Source organism: Ambystoma mexicanum, chromosome 3q (assembly GCF_040938575.1).
Source record: "Ambystoma mexicanum isolate Mex_15411 chromosome 3q, UKY_AmexF1_1, whole genome shotgun sequence".
NCBI classification, from domain to species: Eukaryota; Metazoa; Chordata; class Amphibia; order Caudata; family Ambystomatidae; genus Ambystoma; species Ambystoma mexicanum.
The window spans coordinates 1,296,117,276-1,296,140,086 of NC_090926.1; the positions used below are offsets into that span (position 1 = coordinate 1,296,117,276).

General features: G+C 48.9%; 2 protein-coding genes across 4 annotated transcripts in view; one reads left to right on the forward strand and one right to left on the reverse strand.

Annotated features, from left to right (window-relative positions):
* CLPP (caseinolytic mitochondrial matrix peptidase proteolytic subunit) overlaps window positions 1-9,114 on the forward strand; it is a 104,215-nt gene extending 95,101 nt beyond the window's left edge. For all 3 annotated transcript variants that reach the window (XM_069604402.1, XM_069604401.1, XM_069604404.1), the window contains 5 exons: window positions 6,546-6,617; window positions 7,152-7,248; window positions 7,340-7,527; window positions 7,772-7,877; window positions 8,561-9,114. In XM_069604402.1, the coding sequence (XP_069460503.1) occupies window positions 6,546-6,617; window positions 7,152-7,248; window positions 7,340-7,527; window positions 7,772-7,877; window positions 8,561-8,721 (624 nt within the window). In that variant the 3' untranslated portion in view covers window positions 8,722-9,114. The remainder of the gene's footprint in view (window positions 1-6,545; window positions 6,618-7,151; window positions 7,249-7,339; window positions 7,528-7,771; window positions 7,878-8,560) is intronic.
* Window positions 9,112-22,811, reverse strand: part of LOC138447897 (afadin- and alpha-actinin-binding protein-like) — a 149,535-nt gene continuing 135,835 nt past the window's right edge. Inside the window, exons 9-10 of the mRNA XM_069604400.1 lie at window positions 11,462-11,645; window positions 9,112-9,888 (exon numbers count right to left, since the gene is read on the reverse strand). Coding sequence (XP_069460501.1) covers window positions 9,651-9,888; window positions 11,462-11,645 — 422 coding nt within the window. The 3' untranslated portion in view covers window positions 9,112-9,650. The remainder of the gene's footprint in view (window positions 9,889-11,461; window positions 11,646-22,811) is intronic.

Below are 22,811 nucleotides of genomic sequence, written 5' to 3' on the forward strand. Positions count from 1 at the left end.
CACTGGAGTTTTCCATACTTCTCGTAAGCACTCCATTTTGCACAGTCTGCTTAAGAAACCCTCGGCTGGCCACTCCATTCCGGCAAACTACAGCCCATCTCTTAGCACCCCTTTCCTGACCAAACTCCTGGAGATGCTGGCTATCACTCAGCTTACCCTCCACACTGAATATGCTGGTTGCATCCACGACCATCAGTCTGGCTTTACAGCTTCCAGAGGCACAGAAACTGCTCTTCTGAACACCCGTGAAGACCTGCTCTCAAATCTGGACACCAACACTCCCTCTATTCTCATTCTCCTTGACCTCCCCTCTGCCATTGACACGGTTAACCACAAAATCCTGATTGCACATCTCAGTGACACCCTGGGAATCACAGGTCGGGCTCTGGCATGGTTAACTTCCTTCCTTTCTGACTGCCCAGCCCAGGTGGAACTTGGGTCCTTTCCCTCTACTACAGCTCTTTCTACCTGTGGCGGTCCCCAAGGTTCTAACCTATCCTCCTGGTTCTTCAATGTCTACATGGCTGCCCTGGCACATGTGATTGCCACTTCATCTCCAACTTCCAGTGTTATGCGGATGACACACAACTCTCCTTCAGGCTAGCCTCAGCCACCTCCTCTACTTCACTCATATCCGACTGTCTGCAATTCAGTCATGATGTGCTGCAAACAACCTCTGCCTCAACGCCAGTAAGACTGAGATTCTTCACATTGGGACTCTTCCCGCCTGCCCACTCTCTGGCCGGCCTACCTTGGCCTTGCGCCTGCACGGCAAAAAACCTTTGTTAATCTTAGACTCCACTCACATCTCAGACATCTCTAAAAAGTCCAGCTGCACCTCCTCCGAGGTACTCTTCCTATCCCACCTTCCCCCAGCGGCTCACTGTCTCCAGAGCCCTGGTTTTCTCTACGCTGGACTACTGCATCAGCCTCTTTCTCAACCTCCCTGCCTTTGCTTTGCGCCCTTTGCAACTCATCCAGAACTGCGAGACTTATCCTTGGCCTCAAGCCCAGGGACCGTATCCCTCAGGTGCTGAAATCCCTCCACGGGCTCCCAGTGCCGGCAAGGATCAAGTTCAAGACCCTCTGCATTGTTCACAAGGCTTTCTGGGGCCTAGGACCTACCCCTCCGCAATGATGCCTACCTAAATAGTGTCCCTCCCGAGCCCTCCGCCAATCTACCTCCAACCTTCTGCGAGTGAGCAGGTTCTCCAAGCAGCGATTTGGTGGGAGATCGTTATCCCCAGCAGGGGCTTAAGTTCCGGAAACTCTTAAGACATTCCTTCTCTCCCTCTACCCTGCTAGCCCCTCTCTTTGCTCCATCCCTCTCTCCCTCCTTTTCCACACAGCTTGCCGACTGGCTGTCGGGTGTACCTCAGTCTCACAGTTCTCTGGCCCCCCCTCACCAGTCCTCTCGCATTTGTCTCATTGCTACTGCACTTGGTCAATGATCCACAAGAACGTCATCCTCTCAGCACCTACCCAGTTCTGACTAACTGGGCGCACTTGATTTCCCAAACTCCCCTCCCATCCCCCCCACCACCCCTCTCCTGTACCGTCTGTGCACTTGCACAATCTGAACGTACCATGCCTTGAAGATAAATGTTCCCCGTCTCCCCTCCTTGCTTGGTGGCGCCTCAATTCACTTGGAAAAACTGCAGAATAGTTGTCAGACCCATTTGCTGTTATCTACACTGTTACTGGTATTATATGCACTTACTCAAAGCCTGGAATGCCCCTCACATCCGTGGTGACCTTTCCCCAGCCACCTTTCGCAAAATCCCTTCTCCCCTCATAATCCATACAAACCACCTCGTCGACCATCCTTTTGTAACTTCCTTTCACCTCCAACCTTCAGACTGCGAAGCACTCGGCACCTCCGAGTGGGGGCTGGAGGTGCCATGTTAAGGGGAGGGTAACCCAGACCTGATGTGCACCATGAAGTGCTCATACACCACCTTCAGCGTGCCAGCATTTAGGCACTGAAAGAGCACCACCCTTCTCAAAGGATGGAGCTGCTTCAGACCTTAAGGGTACCTCTCGTAGGCCAGAGTTAATTGGGGATTACCACTCCTGGCCCACCAAGAGTCCCAAAGAAACTGCACTCCCTTTTAACAGGGCCAGGGGGGGCAGAGGGGGGGGTTTCTCTGTGTGAGCTTTCTATTATGTGAAGAATGGCAAAACCATGACAGACTAAGGGATAGTCACAAACCGAAAACTATGTTATAAGGAAAGGATTAGGCACACAGCATACTCCTATACGAGAAAATGAGGCCAACGCTCCTATACAGAGAAAGGACACGGCACACTGAGCTAACGCGCCTATACAGAGAAGGGACACGGCACACTGAGCTAACACTCCTATACAGAGAAAGGACACAGCACACTGAGATAACGCTCCTAGACAAGGAAGGGATTATGCAAATGCTCCTATACAGAGAAAGGACGCGGTACACTAGGCTAACACTCCTATACAAGGAAGGGATTAGGCAAACGCTCCTATACAGAGAAAGGACATGGCACACTGAGCTAACGCTCCTATACAGAGAAGGGACACGGCACACTGAGCTAACACTCCTATACAGAGAAAGGACACAGCACACTGAGATAACGCTCCTAGACAAGGAAGGGATTATGCAAATGCTCCTATACAGAGAAAGGACGCGGTACACTGGGCTAACACTCCTATACAAGGAAGGGATTAGGCAAACGCTCCTATACAGAGAAAGGACATGGCACACTGAGCTAACACTCCTATACAGAGAAAGGACACAGCACACTGAGATAACGCTCCTAGACAAGGAAGGGATTATGCAAATGCTCTTATACAGAGAAAGGACACGGCACACTGAGCTAACACGCCTATACAAGGAAGGGATTAGGCAAACGCTCCTATACAGATAAAGGACACGGCACACTGAGCTAACACGCCTATACAGAGAAAGGACACAGCACACTGAGCTAACACGCCTATACAGAGAAAGGACACAGCACACTGAGCTAACGCGCCTATACAAGGAAGGGATTAGGCAAACGCTCCTATACAGATAAAGGACACAGCACACTGAGCTAACACGCCTATACAGAGAAGGGACACGGCACACTGCCATCCCTCCCATACAAGGAAGGGATTAGGCAAATGCTCCTATACAGAGAAAGGACACGGCACACTGAGCTAACGCGCCTATACAAGGAAGGGATTAGGCAAACGCTCCTATACAGAGAAAAAACACGGCACACTGAGCTAACACGCCTATACAGAGAAAGGACACAGCACACTGAGCTAACACGCCTATACAGAGAAAGGACACAGCACACTGAGCTAACGCGCCTATACAGAGAAAGGACACAGCACACTGAGCTAACACGCCTATACAGAGAAAGGACACAGCACACTGAGATAACGCTCCTAGACAAGGAAGGGATTATGTAAATGCTCTTATACAGAGAAAAGACACGGCACACTGAGCTAACACGCCTATACAAGGAAGGGATTAGGCAAACGCTCCTATACAGATAAAGGACACGGCACACTGAGCTAACACGCCTATACAGAGAAAGGACACAGCACACTGAGCTAACACGCCTATACAGAGAAAGGACACAGCACACTGAGATAACGCTCCTAGACAAGGAAGGGATTATGTAAATGCTCTTATACAGAGAAAAGACACGGCACACTGAGCTAACACGCCTATACAAGGAAGGGATTAGGCAAACGCTCCTATACAGATAAAGGACACGGCACACTGAGCTAACACGCCTATACAGAGAAAGGACACAGCACACTGAGCTAACACGCCTATACAGAGAAAGGACACAGCACACTGAGCTAACGCGCCTATACAAGGAAGGGATTAGGCAAACGCTCCTATACAGATAAAGGACACAGCACACTGAGCTAACACTCCTATACAAGGAAGGGATTAGGCAAACGCTCCTATACAGAGAAAAAACACGGCACACTGAGCTAACGCTCCTATACAGAGAAAGGACACAGCACACTGAGCTAACGCGCCTATACAAGGAAGGGATTAGGCAAACGCTCCTATACAGATAAAGGACACAGCACACTGAGCTAACACTCCTATACAAGGAAGGGATTAGGCAAACGCTCCTATACAGAGAAAAAACACGGCAAACTGAGCTAACACGCCTATACAGAGAAGGGACACGGCACACTGAGCCATCCCTCCCATACAAGGAAGAGATTAGGCAAATGCTCCTATACAGAGAAAGGACGCGGTACACTGAGCTAACACGCCTATACAGAGAAGGGACACGGCACACTGAGCCATCCCTCCCATACAAGGAAGGGATTAGGCAAATGCTCCTATACAGAGAAAGGACGTGGTACACTGAGCTAACACGCCTATACAGAGAAGGGACACGGCACACTGAGCCATCCCTCCCATACAAGGAAGGGATTAGGCAAATGCTCCTATACAGAGAAAGGACGCGGTACACTGAGCTAACACGCCTATACAGAGAAAGGACACAGCACACTGAGCTAACACGCCTATACAGAGAAAGGACACGGCACACTGAGCTAACACGCCTATACAGAGAAAGGACACAGCACACTGAGCTAACGCGCCTATACAAGGAAGGGATTAGGCAAATGCTCCTATACAGAGAAAGGACACGGCACACTGAGCTAACGCGCCTATACAAGGAAGGGATTAGGCAAACGCTCCTATACAGAGAAAAAACACGGCACACTGAGCTAACACGCCTATACAGAGAAGGGACACGGCACACTGAGCCATCCCTCCCATACAAAGAAGGGATTAGGCAAATGCTCCTATACAGAGAACGGAGCGGGACACTGGGCTAACACTCCTATACAAGGAAGGGATTAGGCAAACGCTCCTATACAGAGAAAGGACACGGCACACTGAGCTAACACGCCTATACAGAGAAAGGACACAGCACACTGAGCTAACGCGCCTATACAAGGAAGGGATTATGCAAACGCTCCTATACAGATAAAGGACACAGCACACTGAGCTAACACTCCTATACAAGGAAGGGATTAGGCAAACGCTCCTATACAGATAAAGGACACGGCACACTGAGCTAACAATCCTATACAGAGAAAGGACACGGCACACTGAGCTAACACGCCTATACAGAGAAAGGACACAGCACACTGAGCTAACGCGCCTATACAAGGAAGGGATTAGGCAAACGCTCCTATACAGATAAAGGACACAGCACACTGAGCTAACACGCCTATACAGAGAAGGGACACGGCACACTGCCATCCCTCCCATACAAGGAAGGGATTAGGCAAATGCTCCTATACAGAGAAAGGACGCGGTACACTGGGCTAACACTCCTATACAAGGAAGGGATTAGGCAAACGCTCCTATACAGATAAAGGACACAGCACACTGAGCTAACACGCCTATACAGAGAAGGGACACGGCACACTGCCATCCCTCCCATACAAGGAAGGGATTAGGCAAATGCTCCTATACAGAGAAAGGACACGGCACACTGAGCTAACACTCCTATACAGAGAAAGGACACGGCACACTGAGCTAACACGCCTATACAAGGAAGGGATTAGGCAAACTCTCCTATACAGATAAAGGACACGGCACACTGAGCTAACAATCCTATACAGAGAAAGGACACGACACACTGAGCTAACACGCCTATACAGAGAAAGGACACGGCACACTGAGCTAACACGCCTATACAAGGAAGGGATTAGGCAAATGCTCCTATACAGAGAAAGGACGCGGTACACTGAGCTAACACTCCTATACAAGGAAGGGATTAGGCAAACGCTCCTATACAGAGAAAGGACACGGCACACTGAGCTAACACTCCTATACAGAGAAATGACACGGCACACTGAGCTAACACGCCTATACAAGGAAGGGATTAGGCAAACGCTCCTATACAGAGAAAGGACACGGCACACTGGGCTAACACTGCTATACAGAGGAAGGACAAGGCACACTGGGCTAACACTCCTATACAGAGGAAGGACACGGCACACTGAGCCAACGCTCCTATACAGAGAAAGGACACAGAACACTGAGCCAATGCTCCTATAAAAAGGGATTAGGCAAATGCTCCTATACAGAGAAAAGACGCAGTACTCCGAGCTAACACTCCTATACAGAGAAAGGACATAGCACACTGAGAACGCTCCTATACAGAGAAAGGACACGGCACACTGAGCCAACGCTCCTATTAAAGGAGGAGATTAGGCACACAGAGCAAACCGTCTTAAGCAAAGGAAAACAATAGACTCCACAAGCCAAAGCAGATTAAAGACATGGCTATGGTTCAACTATGCTTGGGTGGTCCTCATGTATCCACAGATATGTAGCTCCTTCAGTGCCCCTCTATGGTCATTTGCATCCCCCAGCATCCTGGCCATCAGATTGTGGGGTAACTGCTCCCCTGAAGACTTCACCACAGGAACCCTGCAAGTACATAATTTGTCCCCTTTGTGGTGCTTAGACCTGCTCTCTTAACGGTCTTGGAATAATGCGACTGACCTGTGGATACTTTCTCCCTTGCAGGGGCGCGGAGAGCGGGCGTACGATATCTACTCCAGGCTGCTGAGGGAAAGGATCATCTGTCTTATGGGCCCGGTAAACTACTTGTCTTCTACCCAATAGTGGTCACACGTGTTGGGTACTGTGGTGTATGTGAGCACAGACAGCAGCACAGTCTGAATAATGTCCCTTGTATGAGCAGGGTTGGGTTTTGAATGCTACAATGTGAGGTTGACAAAGTGTGAAGAGACCTGCTGGAAAGTTGGAAGGTGGCAATGCTGCACACCTGCTGAGGGAAGAGTGGAGTGGGGTGATGAGGCTGTAGTTCTACATGCTTTATGTTATGTGGTTGGGTGCAGCCCTTCGCACTTCCTTCAAGTGAGGTGTGGCACTGCGCACTTGAAGGACAGAGGTGGGTGAAGGGAGCAGGGAGTGGAGGTGGTGGTAGAGCGTGGCATGGTCTTGCACTTGTGAAGATATAGTGTACCCCTGCACACCCGTTGCTCTTTTCTGTGGCCCCAGAACCTAGACCACATCTTGAGTGGCCAAGTTAAAGCATTAAAGCATGGCTGACTAGTTCTCTGCCCTTCTCCCACTTTCCCTGCTGGTGCTCTCCACTCCCCATCATAGATCGATGACTCGTTGGCCAGTCTGGTGATCGCACAGCTCCTTTTTCTGCAGTCTGAGAGCAACAAGAAGCCTATCCACATGTACATCAACAGCCCAGGTGAGTCTCGCAAGCGGCGGGTTCTAGATGGTTTCCAGCTTTGCGGACAGGGCACCTGGATGTTTAAAGTCTCCATTTTTAATTCTCCCAGGTGGCTCTGTGACATCAGGCTTGGCGATCTATGACACGATGCAGTATATCCTGAACCCCATCTGTACGTGGTGTGTGGGGCAGGCGGCCAGCATGGGGTCTCTGCTTCTCGCGGCAGGATCTGTGGGCATGAGACACTCCCTACCAAACTCCCGTATCATGATCCACCAGCCCTCAGGTGGAGTGCGGGTGAGGAGCCTGCGCGTGGTATAGCAAGAGAGTAGACAACACTGCCAGGGGTGTGGGAAATGCGAAGAACACATGGTTGCTTATCGGGAGCGAGACAGCGCTGTATGGCTGTACAGTTGGGGTTCTAAGCAGGAAGACAGTAGTTGGGCAAAGTTGGTCATATGCCGCTTACAGCATGCATGCAAACCGTGGGCTGGCTGCTGTCTGGGTTACCTTGATTGGTCTAAACTAATCTCTGCTTTAGGGTCAGGCCACAGACATTGCCATCCAGGCTGAGGAAATCCTCAAACTGAAGAAGCAAATTAATGCCATCTATGCCAAGCATACAAAGCAGCCTCTGACAGTCATTGGTGAGTGAGCGACGGGGTGGTTGGGGTGGTACAGATTTGGAGAGGGATGTCTAATAGAGGGTGGAGAATTCAATCTGCTACTTGGCTGAGGATGGTGGTTATAGAAATGGCAGAGGAGATTTGGAATGTCCACCAGGAGACAGGACCCCTCCTTTTGTCTTCTCCAGTTCCCTACACCCAGCATCTTTCCATACTGCAGTTCCCTTCCTTACTAAACACTGTGCAATCGGGCCAGACTCGGCCCAACCTTTAGAAGTAATCTCCCCAGACTTGCTGTTCAGTCTCTATGCAGGTGCCCTCGTGCACTAACAAAACAGTGCCCCTTCCAGCAGGTTCCATCTCTGCCATAGCCTTTATCCACCTCTTGCAGAAACGTCAACAACCCACAATACCCAGCCGGGGGATCACTAGTGTCCACAATGACAAGCCCCAATCTCAAACTGCATTCACAAGGGGCAGTGTCCTCGGCTGCCAGTGTACAGAATCCCATACCGCTCACTGCCAAAGTGCCTGAAAACCAACCGCTTCTAGGCAGACCTGTGCCAAAAGCATCCATGTTGAGTAGAGGGCCTCTGTCGATACAGTCAAAAAACGGCTACATGGCTGGCGATGACTACATTGGATCATTCTGTATGTGCAGGGTTGTGAGCTCCAAAGGTAACACTTCTAATGTTTGTTTGTAGAGAACGTGATGGAGAGGGATCGCTACATGAGTCCCATGGAGGCCCAGGAGTTTGGCATTCTGGACAAGGTGTTGGTGCACCCCCCACATGATGGAGAGGATGAGCCAGAGCTGGTGCAGAAGGAGTCTGTGGAGCCAGATGCCTCCTGCAAGGAACCGTAGGAGTGCCTGGGAGATGGCAGGGCCTGCACACCATCTGCAGTCACAGAGCAATGAATGGATGGCAGAGCTGGTCCAACCTTGGGCGAGGAGTGAAGGTCACATCTTCTCAGATCAAGTTGAGGGTGCTTGGTTTCTCAGATAAGCTGCCAAGGAATGAAGTTTCCCAGTTCTAGGCATGAAGGCCTCGGATAGACTTTTCTCTGAACAGTCTGCTCTCTGCCCGCCTACCCCAGGAGGGGCAGAGGGACCACAGTGAGAACACTCAAAGTACAGCTGTATGTTTTTTAGGTTTAAATTAACATTTTCCACAGACTTTGGTTGTGCAAAAGCTGTTGCAGCTTGTTCTCTACGAAGCAATTGAGAGGTTTGCAAAAATAAAAATGGAAGAGGAAATGTGAATCTCTTTATTATAAACACAAGCGATACATCTGGTAACATGCAGCTGAAAAGAGGGGTTCGGGACGATGGTGTTATGTACAGTGTGGAGGAAGAGGGGGGTGGAAAGTTCGATCTAAGCCTGGACAGTCTCTCAGCTCGATCTGACAGAGGTGCCCCATGGGGGTGGAGGGGGAGCTGAATTCTGCCCAAGAAGCAGCACCAGGATCACAAGAATAAAACCAAGCGTAAACAGTTCTACACTCCTGAAAGGAGTGCAATCTGCACTGTGCCGAATCTTCGGCTCTTAGCCATTCAAGCCTTGTTCTCTATATAGGCAGCAGGGCTAAGACCAGACCCCAGCAATCACCATTTACCTCCCCAAGCATTGAAGGTGTCCATCCCACCAAGTGGACCCTAGCAGTCCAGCAGTAGGTCCCTAATTCCCGTTGCCCAGTACTAGAGTATCCGCCTCCTTGCCAGGTTGTCCCATATCACATCTGGGGATGGCTGAGGAGCCAGATGGCATGGCAATCTCCCAGGCCACCCCAGTGCTAGTAGGAAGCGTCCAGAAAGCGACTCAGGAGGTTACTGCAGATTTCAGAGTAGGTATCTGCCTGGGTCAGGGGTGTGTTCCCGCTCTCCCTGAAGCCAGTCTGGTAAGTCCTGTTCGTCAGAGGCGTTGCACTACCTCTCTTGCTGCTGCTCGATAACATGCTCTCCTCCCGCGGGGTTGGCTCCAGGCTGTCCCCCTCTCTGCTTCCTACTGAGCTCCGATGACCACTCAGCTGACTGCATCAGAAAGAGACAAAAAACACAATTACCAAGGGCAAGCTTTGCTTCGAATGGAAAGGAGGTTTACCCGGGGAATCCTGGGAATGCAGGAGCTACAGATGTGACCCAGGCATCACTCCACAAGCATACAGCCAAACCCCCGCCCTTTCTTTCCTCCCCCTCTTCTCCTTCAATAAGCTCCCCTTTGACTTCTTGCAGTCAAAAGGGTAAAGTAGCAATGCGCAGACTCGTGGACAGTCACATCTTCAAATACTGCAAGGTTTTGGAGCGTTTGTAATATGAAGTGCACATAGATGCAAGTAGGTTTAGCGCTTCCTTATTTGCACTCTTTTGTAGTACAGTGCATGGGTAACCAGGACCCCAGTCACACTCATCCCTCAGCTAATTGCTCGAACTGGCTCACACTCTCCCTCAACTCCCAATCATTCCATTTCACAAAGACCGACCTCCCCAACCATAGTTGGCTGGTCGACGTGTGTTTCTTTTCCTCAAGACCTCAACAGGAATTAGACCTCATGTTGCGCCAAACGCTAGGTGCAAACCCTCTTCCCACTAACTCCGCCCAGCCCTTCATAGACGGCCATTCCGATACCATGCATCAAGGTGCGCTGAAACCGTTCAACAACCCCATTGGTGTCAGGGTAATACGAGGTACGGTAACGCGTCACCCCTATGCTCTTCAGAAATGTCTCCATGATAATCTAGGACAATTGAACTCCAGTGTCAGTAAGCAGTTTCCAAAGGAAATCCTCATTGAAACACCATCAAAAAAACTAATCGCCCTAGAGTCTGCTCCACAATCTGAGACACCATACATTCCTTCACTACTAACCCCTAAATCTGTGTCCAGTCCGGGGCCACCAATAATCTCACATCAAAATTCCTTGGGTCCGTCTCATTCCCAAATGGCCCTTATGTCCCCCACCTTCAGTATTCGTATGCCCTGTAGCTGTACCAAACGTCTTGCTTTACACAAACGTTCACCTTACATAAGGTCATCCTTGACTTTGTGGGAGCCCTTCAAACCATCCTTGTTGCCATTAATATGAAGTGCATGGAGATGCAAGTAGGTTTAACACTTATTTATTTGCAATATCTTCTGTAGTACAGTGCATGGGTAACAGCCCCTGACTGCCAGTCACTCATCGCTCAGCTCCTAGCGCTAACCGCATCACACCCTAGGGCTCCCTCGTATGTTCCAAGCAATCGCCCCTGGGGTTCCAAGGTGGAACCCTTTCCCATTGGCATGTATTGATTTGGAGTACTATTATAAACAGCGTAACAGTTTGGCTCCATAAACACAAATGCATGGACCGTTGTACAGAAGAGGCTGCGCCTTCACTCAAGTTGATCGCACAAGACAGCCTATGCTGATGTGAGGGGCTAGCTCTAGTAATACTGGAATAACCAGTCTTGTGTAGGAAACCCAGTCATAGGTCAAGAGCACAATTGGAAACCCAATCAATGTGGAAAATTGACCCGATATTCCTTCCAAAGCCGCCCCTATATCGGGCATTGGGCCATCGGGTTCATACGTGTGCTGGAATGAACGTACAGGTGGGGAGATTACCTGCTGTGCGCTGTAAGTCCTAGAACTCTGTAAAGCTCGGCAGTGGTCGGCAGGCCATTGACCTCAGCAGGCGACCCACCTTTGGATAGAGAGACTGGTGTGGTTTCCACACTGCTGCTCTGATGGGGGGAGCAGCTTGTCGTGGGGTACAGGATGTAGTCCGGAAGACAGTCCGTCTCGGGACCTAGGGGGAAAAAGAAGGCAATATATGGCTTGGAGTTTAATGAAATAGCTGGGGTGCAGAATTCTGTGTCTTACGTGCCTTTGGATCCATGCTCATAGCGAGCCAAAAGATCAGTCTGTTGCAATACACAGTTTAACATTTGTACAAAATGTTGGTCTACTGTTATTCTATAAGACAAAAAGAATGCCACAAAAACAGCTACCCGCCTGCACACGTACCAGGTGCGTCTACGTGTGTAGGCGGGTAGCTGTTTTTCTGGCATTCTTTTTGTTTTACAGATTTACAGTAGTCCTTCGCCACACAGCCCCCCAAGAGTACTTCGCAGCTCTAACTGCTTTACTTCACGGTCTACAGGTAAGGTGAACCCTCTCCCAGCTGACCTCTTCCCCGCTACCCAAAATGGCCAGCCCTCTTGCGGCCTAGTCATAGCCTGCATTCATTCTCTCTTGCATAGCCTTACTTGCTCAACCATTTGTTCTTCATTAACATCCCAGACTCAGGCTGACCTTGTCCGGACTTGCAATTCTTTTTTAAAACATGTTTTATCTATCTATTTACAGGTATTTACAACAGAAACAGAATACAATACAAATCCAGAACAGCATGTATATTTGGAGAAAAAAAACACCTTCAGTAAATCATTCAATTTCCCCCATATATCATCATAAAAAGACAATTTGCATTTCAGTTTATGAATCAATTTTTCAACCCTTGACAATTTGTGCATCTCCTCTACCCAATCCTCAAATAAAGGAGAAATCCTGCTTTTCCAACCCCGAAGTATCAAACGTTTGGCACCTCTAAAAAGACTTTTTGTTGGAAGAGCAGAGATCAGCAAGGTCAGAATCATCACCCAACACCATAGTCTTGAAATCCAAGTTGGGTACCCCATCGGAAATTTGAACACAAGCTTCACAAACTTCAGACCAGAAACCAGCAACCCTGACACAACTCCACAATATATGTTCCAAGGACCCAACCGCATGTAGACAACCCCAACAGTCATAATTATCTAGCATCCCCCATAAGTTCAGTTTTTCTGGACACCAATAAACCTGACTAAGCATTTTGAGTTGTTGCGTTCTTGGGGTTCAAAGAGCATAATGAAACATTCCTACAAATATTTTGCCAACAATCTGGTGTAATTACTGAACCGATCCTCTTACTCCAAATACTCTGCAGGGCATCATTACTACGATAGTTTGACACAACCAACTTGTACACTCTACTCGCCAAGCCACCACCCTTGAGTTCAGATGATGCAAGGAAAATATTCAAATCCAAGGTATCCGACCAATCCACATGACCCTTTTCATACGTCTACGAGTCTGTCAAACTTCTGAATTCCCCTCTCCCCCTCAATTCATTCGCAGTCATCCATCGACCATCAACACCAAGATCACCAATTTGACTAATGCCAGCAAGAAACCAATCGGGCCAAAAATGGTTTTGGTATCCTCCTTAATCTTAGGATTCAGCCAAATGGAAGCTTGTGACCCTCTGAAAGCATCCACACCCAGAAGCGTCAACTCGCACCAAGTAGGGCGTAAAGATGTCACTAATGATCTGCACCCATGGACTTTAGTATTAGTGGTTAATAAGGCCTCCATGCTGAGCGGACCAAAGGCATTTGACTCCGCCAAAGCCCAACAATCCGGACTTTCACTCAGAAAGGGAATGAAAGTATGTGAAGAAAAGGCTAAATAAGCCTTAAAATTCAGAACCCCCAGTCCACCCTCGTGAACTGGAAGTTGCAGTTTCCAAATGCTTAATATGGGGGTTTTACAAAAATTTCTGGATGAGACGGTCTAAATCCTTCCAATATCGATTACTGATTATTAATGGTAGCATACCAGTCACAAAATTAACCTTGGGAGCCAAATGTATCTTAAGGGCGTTGTCGTTTCCCCATAAGGACAAATTAAGAAGTGACCACCTATCAAGACCTATCAAGATCTAGTCTGCATTCACGACCAATCACACACATTCTCATCAACAATATTCCGAACTGAGGGCGTCAACCAAATGCCTAAATACTGTAGTCGCAAATCGCACCATTTAAATCCCAGTCCAGTCACCAAAGTTTTATTCCAACGTAACGAGAGGTAAAACCTCAGATTTCAACCTCGAAACACTGGTTTGGAATAGGTTAACCTTTACACCCCTGAAATCTATACAGTCCCCATAATCCAGGAAAAAGCAAGTTATAAAATGGGACACATAGCTTAATAAATTGCCTTGCAGCCAATGAAAAACCACTCGTTCATTTAGTTTTCTTGCAATCGTACAGAAAATTGAGTGCAATGCAAGAAAAAAAAAAAAAACAATTAGCTTTAGCAGCCTGATCAAAAGTAATTGTACATTAGTGGATGCCGCACCCATAGATCATTTATTCTGCTCCATCAACACCACTGTTTAGAACGAGGAATGTCAGCATGCCATATCCCCCCCCTTTCCTCTAGGGAACATATGTACGAAATAAGACTGCCCTATAAAAAATAAAATCTAGAGCAAAGGGTGTGAATTTGAGGCAATATGCATAGCTTACGTTGCTCAGAACTGAAGGTGAACTTCCAGCGAGGTCTACGGAGTGGTGTTGTGGCTTAACTGAAATGGCTTATTCCATTTTCATATTTCGGATGGAAGGGTGCTTGGCAAGCCTTTTTAAGCCCACCATGACTTTAAAATTAAATTGGGTTCTACATCACGCTTCATGTCCAACCTCTAAGCTGAGGACCGGGATTCAAACCTGTTCTATCAATGTTGTCGTCCTTTCAAGACAAGCCCGCTGCCTTGGAGCAATCCTCCCAGCCCATTAGTGCTGGAGATATTATATGTATTCAATCTATTAATCTAAATAATTAGTGACCGAACAAAGGTTTACTCCCTCAGCACTATTAAATATCATTTTTCCTCATGAAATGTATATAGCATGTAATGTTTAGGCTACACATTATGTATTCAACATGTTTCAGGCATGTTTATTGAAGGACACATACATCATGATAACTACATGAGGCACAAGAGTTATAGAATTCATAAATGCCGGATGATTGGAGATTTCTTTTCCCCAGAATATCTAAACGTCTCATCAGCTGCCTTTGTATGGCACATAGTGTGGCATCCCGTTTTCTCAAAGAATAAGCAGACCACCCACATCACACCTGCACTGGTTACCAGTGGAGCACAGAATTACGTAAATGCCATGTGTCATCCACACAGCAATCGTCGATATTCTGCCCTATAACACCGCCCCTATACACTTTAGGCCCTCGCACTATGTTGGAATAGGACGCTCAAACAAGTGTCGTCAGCTGACACACCAAACAAGAAGGAATATTTACCAAGGAAAATAACCCATCACCTATAAAATCAGTGTGACTGGGCATCATGCAATAAAAAACCATGTATGACCATACAACCCACCAGGAAAGACCTGAACCACTAACCTAATTGGAAAATCAAACCTAAAGTCTATCCCAGAATCTCACACCCAACCCACAAGCCCACCATCTCTAAGAAATGCCTCGTACCAGGAAAGGACGGCGCACATGAAGGAACCATAAACGAACAAACCAGATGAAAGAATAACCATCTCAGCTCAAAGAACCAACAAAAGGAAACAATGCATCTAATTGACCTTTGGAAGAGAGCATCTTTGCCAAAGCAAGACCAAAATCACTGTCTTGGACACCTTCAACTGATTTTCCACTTATGTCTAGGAGCAATAACTGGAGTGCTTCACCAGACACTAGAGCGTCAAGTGAAGTACTCTACAGACGAAATACTTCTGGCTATTGCTCCTAGACATTCGAGGAAAAACAGTTGAAGGTATGTCCACCAGAGCTACTTTGCTACAGAAGCTGTCCTGATGGACTCAGTGTCCAAAATGGATTGTTTAGCGGTGCTGCCACTCAAGCAATGATGAAAGGACAACACCAGTAAAGATCAAGAAAATGAAGCAAACGGCATCTATTGAACTGCAGTAGTATATACCACAAAGGTTTCACCAATACCGGTAGGTACCATCAGTTGGTGTAAATACACATTTCTGAGGTTTGTGGAATCTGCTTAGATCACATGCTATACCTAGGCCGACATCTAGTGGAAGCTGCAGAGTATTGCCGTTGGTTTCGAAACTCAAAGGGACGTGGACAGGGCGTGCCAGTAATACTATCCCTAGTGCGCCGTTCACTGTACCCCATGGTCCTTCACACATCGAGGTCCCTGAGATTGTTTTTTCCACCATCATTGTCGGATGCTGAAAGCGGAGTTCCTTTCTGGCCAACGCCATTAACCCAAAAATCATAACTACTTACTCTTGGTTCCGTCTTAGCCTTTCCTCAACTTCGGCAAGGACTTCCTTCGTCGGTCGCAGAACTGGCCTTGATGAATTTCCACATGGCCTCGGAAGGCCGTGTTGGGCCTCGGCCCTCACAGTTGGGAGAGTGGGAGGGGGGGGGGGGGGGTTCATGTCCTAGTTGAAATAAGAATGCATGTTACCCCTTCTTCCCACTTTACTCAGCAAGCTTCCTTTCCAATTAAAAATGGAAAGTGCACCTTTTAAATTTTGTCCTACATGCAATAAAAAAATTCCCTGGAAGGACTCGCACCCGGTGTGCAATGTCAGTCTTCCAAGGGACCACAACGAGGGCCACTGTAAAGCCTGCAGGCTCTTTAAGCCCAAAACCTTGAAGGACCGCAAAACTAAGTGCTGGGCCCGCCATGCAGGTTGAAGCCGCCATGGACGTGGAAAGTGCTTCCAGTGACGGCAACATAAGCGCCTTCAGTGACGAGGCCTATATCGGATTACCACGTGCAAGCCCCAGACAGGCCGGCGGCTCCAATATGGGGGCGGCACCAGCACAGACAAGCTTCCAAACACTAAGCACACATCCAAGGCCATAAGTCGACATCAACACAGACTACAAGGCCACACGGTGTCAAGGGAAATGTCACCAGTTCACTGTCCTATGGGCAACAGCGTTTGCCTCACGACCGACCAGTCAAAAGAAAAATCTGGCTCCGACGCCCTGTCCAAAACTACTGCTGAAAACCGTCGAGAGACAAGTTACTGGCCCGTTCAAACACTAAGTGACAGTCGTCAGACACATAAAAATGGGCAAAATCCCATCGGTCATCAAAATTGTCCCATCCTGTTAAAAAACATGTCCCAGAAACACTTCTGAAGGGGCGGACTTCGAAACACCACACTTCGAAGACCCACAAATCCTCTAGAGAAAAGGAGGCTTAACCAGGGGGAGGGAACAATTACAGAGGCTATGAGGCATAAGAGGCAGCCTACACCTGAGCCACCTCCCACACCTTCTATCCCAAGTTCCTCACAGTGGCCTGCTGAAGATAGACAGGGTCATGAGGCGCATTGTCTTTTCTGGCCAGCTTTTTTTTGACAGCAACCCTCAGGCTCTAGAAAACCTCCAACACGCCATTAGTTAGTGGGGCAACACAGTCACAACACCCCGCAAAAAGAGTACGGGCAGCCACCACGAGACAGGACCCAGGCCAGCTTGAACAAATAACCCCAACCAACGCTTCCAGGAGACTGGAGCATATTCAGAGGATCAGGAGGACATAGGAGAGGTGGATTACTATTATGACGAGGAAGAAGTTTGTCATACCGTCGCCAGATCATACAGACAAACCGGTGGCAGACTCACTGGTAGATAACCAGATCCAACTCGGTGACATGCTGCTCCTAAAGGCAGCTGCACACTTCCAGATTGAGACACAAGATCAACATGTGGACAAAGATTGTCGAAAACAATTTGGGTAGACAAGGCATCAGCAACCACTTTCATCCCCTTATTACAATCTGTGCAAAGGCGTATTCAGCGATCTTTGGTAACACCTAATTTAACACTGGCAGTAAACCCCTGCATAGAATCTTTTTTCTGTCCAACCCCCTCACACCCTCTCTGCATCAGCGGGCAATTAAAACCAGACTCAGTAGTTACCACCACTAGGAAAGGGGTGGGGGGGGTGACCTCTCGCATCATCAGAGGTAGGAAAGTTCTCACCTTCGGCAGCATATCGGGCGAGGATTGCAAACAATACAACCTTGCTGGCAAGCTACAACTGCCACAAATGGGACGAAATAGCCACATTAATGGTCTCAGCCCCAGAGCCACTGAAATCCCAACTCTCCCTTGCAGTGTCAGACGAGAAAGCGGTTTCCAACTGCATTCTAAAAAACAACTTGGATGCAGCGGATAACGCAGTAGGAATTATTGCTGAGGGCACTCATATCAAGCGCCACGCATGGCTGCACCGGTCCAGCTTTAAACTGGAAACAAAGCGACTCTTCACATGCTGATTGAGCCAAATGTTCTATTCGGCAAGGCAGTAGAGGACCCACTGAAAAGTGCAAAAGAAGAGTACAACACTCTAAAGTCTCTTGGCCAGCTCACCATCAAACCCTAGGTCAAAGGGGCAGATATTTTTGTTGCTTCAGGGGACAAAATTCTCAGAGGGGATCCTGGTACAACCAGAGTCAGGGTTCATCCTGGGGTTCTACACAAGGCCAATCCTCAAGGCTCCTGGAGGGGCCAGCAAAGATCTTGCGGCAGGGGCAGATACTCCTCTTCCAGAGGTGGATCCAAAACGACAAAGCAATGACCACCTGCTTCAGGTCCCCTCATATGTCACTCAAGTAGGAGGACACATAGCACACTTCACCTATGCATAGGAGGGAATCACCTCAGACAAGGGGGTGCTTTCTACTATGGTGGGCAGTTATTGCATAGAGCTGCTACAACAACCCTCCTACCACCCCCTGCGACAAAACCACCACAAAGGAGAAAGAGCACATACTTCTGGAAGAGGTGGAAGTGCTGCTGTTAAAGTAAGCAGTCAAAATCGTCCAGGTAAACAAGGGTATCTATTCAACGTACCTGTGACCAAAAAAGATCTGCGCCCTGCAAACACCTAGATCAAGCCACAAAAATTCTGCATGACAACGCTACAGGAAGTAATCCCACTGCTAAAGCAAGGGGACTACATGGCAACCTTGGATATGAAAGATGCCTATTTTCACATTTCAATCCCAGCGCACAGAAAATTATTGTGTTTCAAGATAACAAACCAGCACTACCAATTCAAGGTGCTACCCTTCAGAATAGCATCCGCTACAAAGGTATTCACCAAGGTACTGGCAGCGCACTAGTGCAGGTAGGCAATCCCCAGTGTACCCCTACCTGGACGACTGGTTGATCACGGGGGAAGCACCCCAAATTTGCAAGCAAAATACACAAAGAATGATCAATCCTTTCCAATTGGGCTTTTTGATAAATGAGAAAAAGTAGAGCCTTGTACCAAACAAGATCAACAGTTCTTAGGAGCTGCCATAAAAACAGATGAAGGGCTAGTCTTTCCATCAAAGGAAAGAATCCAAAACATACTGCTGCAAATACCTCAGTATCAAGCTGGTCACCAGATAAGCATACGGAAAGTTATGCGTTTGCTCGGCATGATGGCATCTTGCATTTACCTGGCACCACACGCATGATTGCGCATGCGCCCGATGCAGGAGTGGTTGGCAAAACAGTGGTCTCAGGCAAGCGGTCAGTGGGATGATCTAGTGGTTGTTTCGCCAACACTAGTACAAGCTCTACGCTGGTGGACAAAGGAGAATCTGTTGAAGGGAAAACCCTTCCACGACCCAGCAGTGCAAGCAGTAGTTACAACAGATGCATCACTCTGCAGGTGCACTCTCCTCCCCCCCCCCCCTCCCCATCACCTTCATCTTCCAGCACATGGTCCGAGTACTCAAATCATAGCAGAGAACCACATTAACTTTCTGGAACTTCTAGCAGTATTCAAAGCGCTCCAAACCTTCAAAGCGCACCCAACAAATCAGTTGGTACAAATGCTCACAGACAGCAGCACCACTGCAATGCTCTATAACAAGCAGGGGGGCACACATTCTCTAAATGTGTCCAGACTAACACAGAAAATATGGAAATGGGCACTGAAATGGGGGATGTTCCTGACTGCCCAACATGTTCCAGAGGAACTCGAACACCCTAGCAGGCTCGCTAAGCAGAGATCCTACCAGAAGATCACGAGTGGCGACCCGACAGAACCAGTGAGAAAGAGAACACGTGAAGGTTAACAGAGCTGCGGGAGATCTAACAGATCTCGGTCTCACTGAGACATGGTTCACGGCCAGCTCCGTTACCAGCTTTGACACTCTCCTCCCTGATGCCTACAAGATCCTCTATGCACCCAGATCCAACCGTTCCAGAGGGGGTGTAGCCCTGATCTTCCTGAATCGGAGTGGATTCCTGCCTCAGTCATTCCTACGCAGGCCTACTCTTTCGAATGCCTCCTCTGCAGGCACACTCTTTCTCCAGGCCACTCCCTTACGGTGGCTACCATCTATCGGCCACCTGGTCAGATCTCCTTCCTCTGAGTGGGCAGACCTCTCCTCTTCCCTCCTGGTCGCAACCAGAACTCCTCCTTCTTGGAGACTAACAGCCACCTGGATGCTTCTTGTCCTCCCACTGGACTCTTTTGCGACCTCTGCGACTCTCTATTCTCCCTTCTGGCCCGACTCACTCTGCAGGGCACACTCACCACCCCTCATTCTGACCCTCATCCTGACCGCCCTTTCCATGCTCCACTCAGCTATATCTGATACTCTCGATGTTCTTTCCCCCGTCATGAGGATCCGCTTGAAACCCAAAGCCAAGTGCAATTCTTGGTATGACTCAGACCTCGTCCCCCTTCAACGCAAGTACAGGGTGGCCGAGAGGAAATAGCGTGCTTCTGGTACATTCTCAGACAAACTGGCCTGCCACCTGCTCCAAAGGCAATACCGGCTCTCTGTCCGCACCAGGAAGAGAGCCCACATCCAAGCCCGCGTCTCTGCAGCATCTAACAACTCGGCCGAACTCTAAAATCTGCAAGGAGCTGGCGAATCCTGCTGCAGGCTTTACCTCTCCTGTCCCCTCCCAGGCACTGGCCTCTCATTTCATCTCTAAACCTCAAGCCATTCTGTCCTCTCCCCCTCCTCCCTGATCTTCCTCTGGCCCTTCTGTGGCCACCTCTCCGCCCTCCTCTGCCTTTCCCCTTTTCTCCTCTGACAAGGTTTCTAGACAAGTCCGATCTATGAAAGGCTTGTCAAAACAGGTTACCCCCCCCCCGTTCCTCCGAAACCATCTAGGACCTCATTGACACCCTGGTTCCTGCTCTGGCTGATTTCTGCAAACACTCCTTTGCCACTGGAGTCTTCCCCTCGCCCCTTAAGAAACCTGCTGACCCTGCCTGCCCGTTTAACTATAGTCCAGTCTCCATCACCCCTTTCCTAGGCATCTCCCAGCTTAATCTTCTGTTGGTTGCCTCCATGACCATCAGTCTAGCTTCAGACTGCCAGAAGCACAGAAACTGCTCTCCTGAACATCCATGAAGACCTGCTCTCTAACCTTGATTCCAACACCCCCTGTGCCCTCCTCTTACTTCATCTCTCTTCTGCCTCAACCATTCCATCCTGCTCAACCGTTTCAGTTATGACCTGGGTATCACCAGTCAGGCCCTGGCTTGGCTGACCTTCCTCTCCGATCGACCCTCCAAGGTCCAACTTGGTTTCTTCCTCTTCTCCATCTTTATATCCAATTGTGGTGTTCCCCAGGGGTCTAACCACCTCTATCCCTGGCTGTTCAACCAATACCTGGCACTTCTTGCCCACCACGTTGCCGCTCTCTGCCCCAACTTTCAGTGCTATGCAGATGACAACTCATTTTCAGGCTCCCTTCCACCAGCTCTTATCCTTCTCTCATCTCTGACTGTCCGCCATCCAGGAGTGGTGTGCCACCAATGATCTCTGCCTCAATGCCAGTAAGACAGATTCTCATTGGCACACCTGTTCCCTCCGATCCGGTCACTCTTTGGCCGGCCTCTCTTGGCCCTTTTCCTGCTCCCACCTGTGAGGTTAAAAACCTCAGGTCATCTTCAACTCCACACTTTCCTTCTCTCCAATGTCTCTAAGTCGCACTACCAGCTGCGCCTCCTCAGGGGTATTCTTCCTTTCCTCTCCTTCCTCCCGAAGCTCACCGTTTCCAAGCTCTGGTTCGCTCTAGGCTTGGACTACTGCAACAGCCTCTTTCTAAATCTGCCTGCCTCTACTCTCCGACCTCTGCAATTCATCCGAAACAGGAATGCAAGACTTGTCCTTGGCCTGAAGCCCAGGAATCGTATCTCTCCAGGACTGGAATCTCTTCACTAACTCCCAGTGGCGGCAAGGATCAAGTTCAAAACCCTCTGCATTGTCCACAAGGCCTTCTGGGGCCTGGGACCTCAATACCTTTAACTGTCTCTTCCCATATATCTTCCTTCTCGAGCTCCTCGCTCATCCACCTTCACCTCCCTCAGGGTCAGTCGCTTCTCCAAGCAGTGAGTTGGTGGTAGATCCCTCTCTTCTGCTGGGGCCTCCCTCTGGAACAGCCTCCCTGCCTCTGAAACTTGAGAATCATCTCTGGTTCCAGAAGCACTGAAGACCTTCCTCTCTGCTTCTGCTTTCTCTCCTCTGCCGATCTCCTGTCTATATCTGAATTTGCACTGGTTACATGGCTACCCTCTGATCTCCGCCCTAGGTCCGCTCCCCGGAATTTGCACACCTGCACTGCCCCCTGGCAACCTTGCACTTGGGGACTATTTCTGTATCCCTTCAGCCCCCACTAGCACTTGGCCTCTGAGGTCTGCTCTTACCCTAGCACTTGCCACCAGCTGGCCGCACTTTTATTTATTGTCTTTATTTTACGGTTATCCTATGGACTGCACTGCCACTCCCCTTTCCCCCTGCTCCCTTCCACTCCCCCCACGCAATTGCGTGATTTCAATATCACCTGGCCTAGTAGGATCTTTGTCTTCCCTCTTTTTCCCCTCCCTTGCCTCGCCGTGCCTTGAAACACTTGTGTATAGGTGCGTTATGAATGCCCTATCATAAACTAAAAGTCCCGGGTTGTTGGGGAAGACCTGAGGGCTGCAGGTAGCCCAAGAAGCAGGGTCTGGGCCCCACACCAATATACATATAGACTCGCTTAAGTAAAAAAGGCTACGATAATGGCTGGCAGAATAGTGAATCCGGTGTACCAGTGAGGAAGAGAAGTACCATCCCTCTTCCTCGTCGCAGTACCTGGCAGAGGGGAA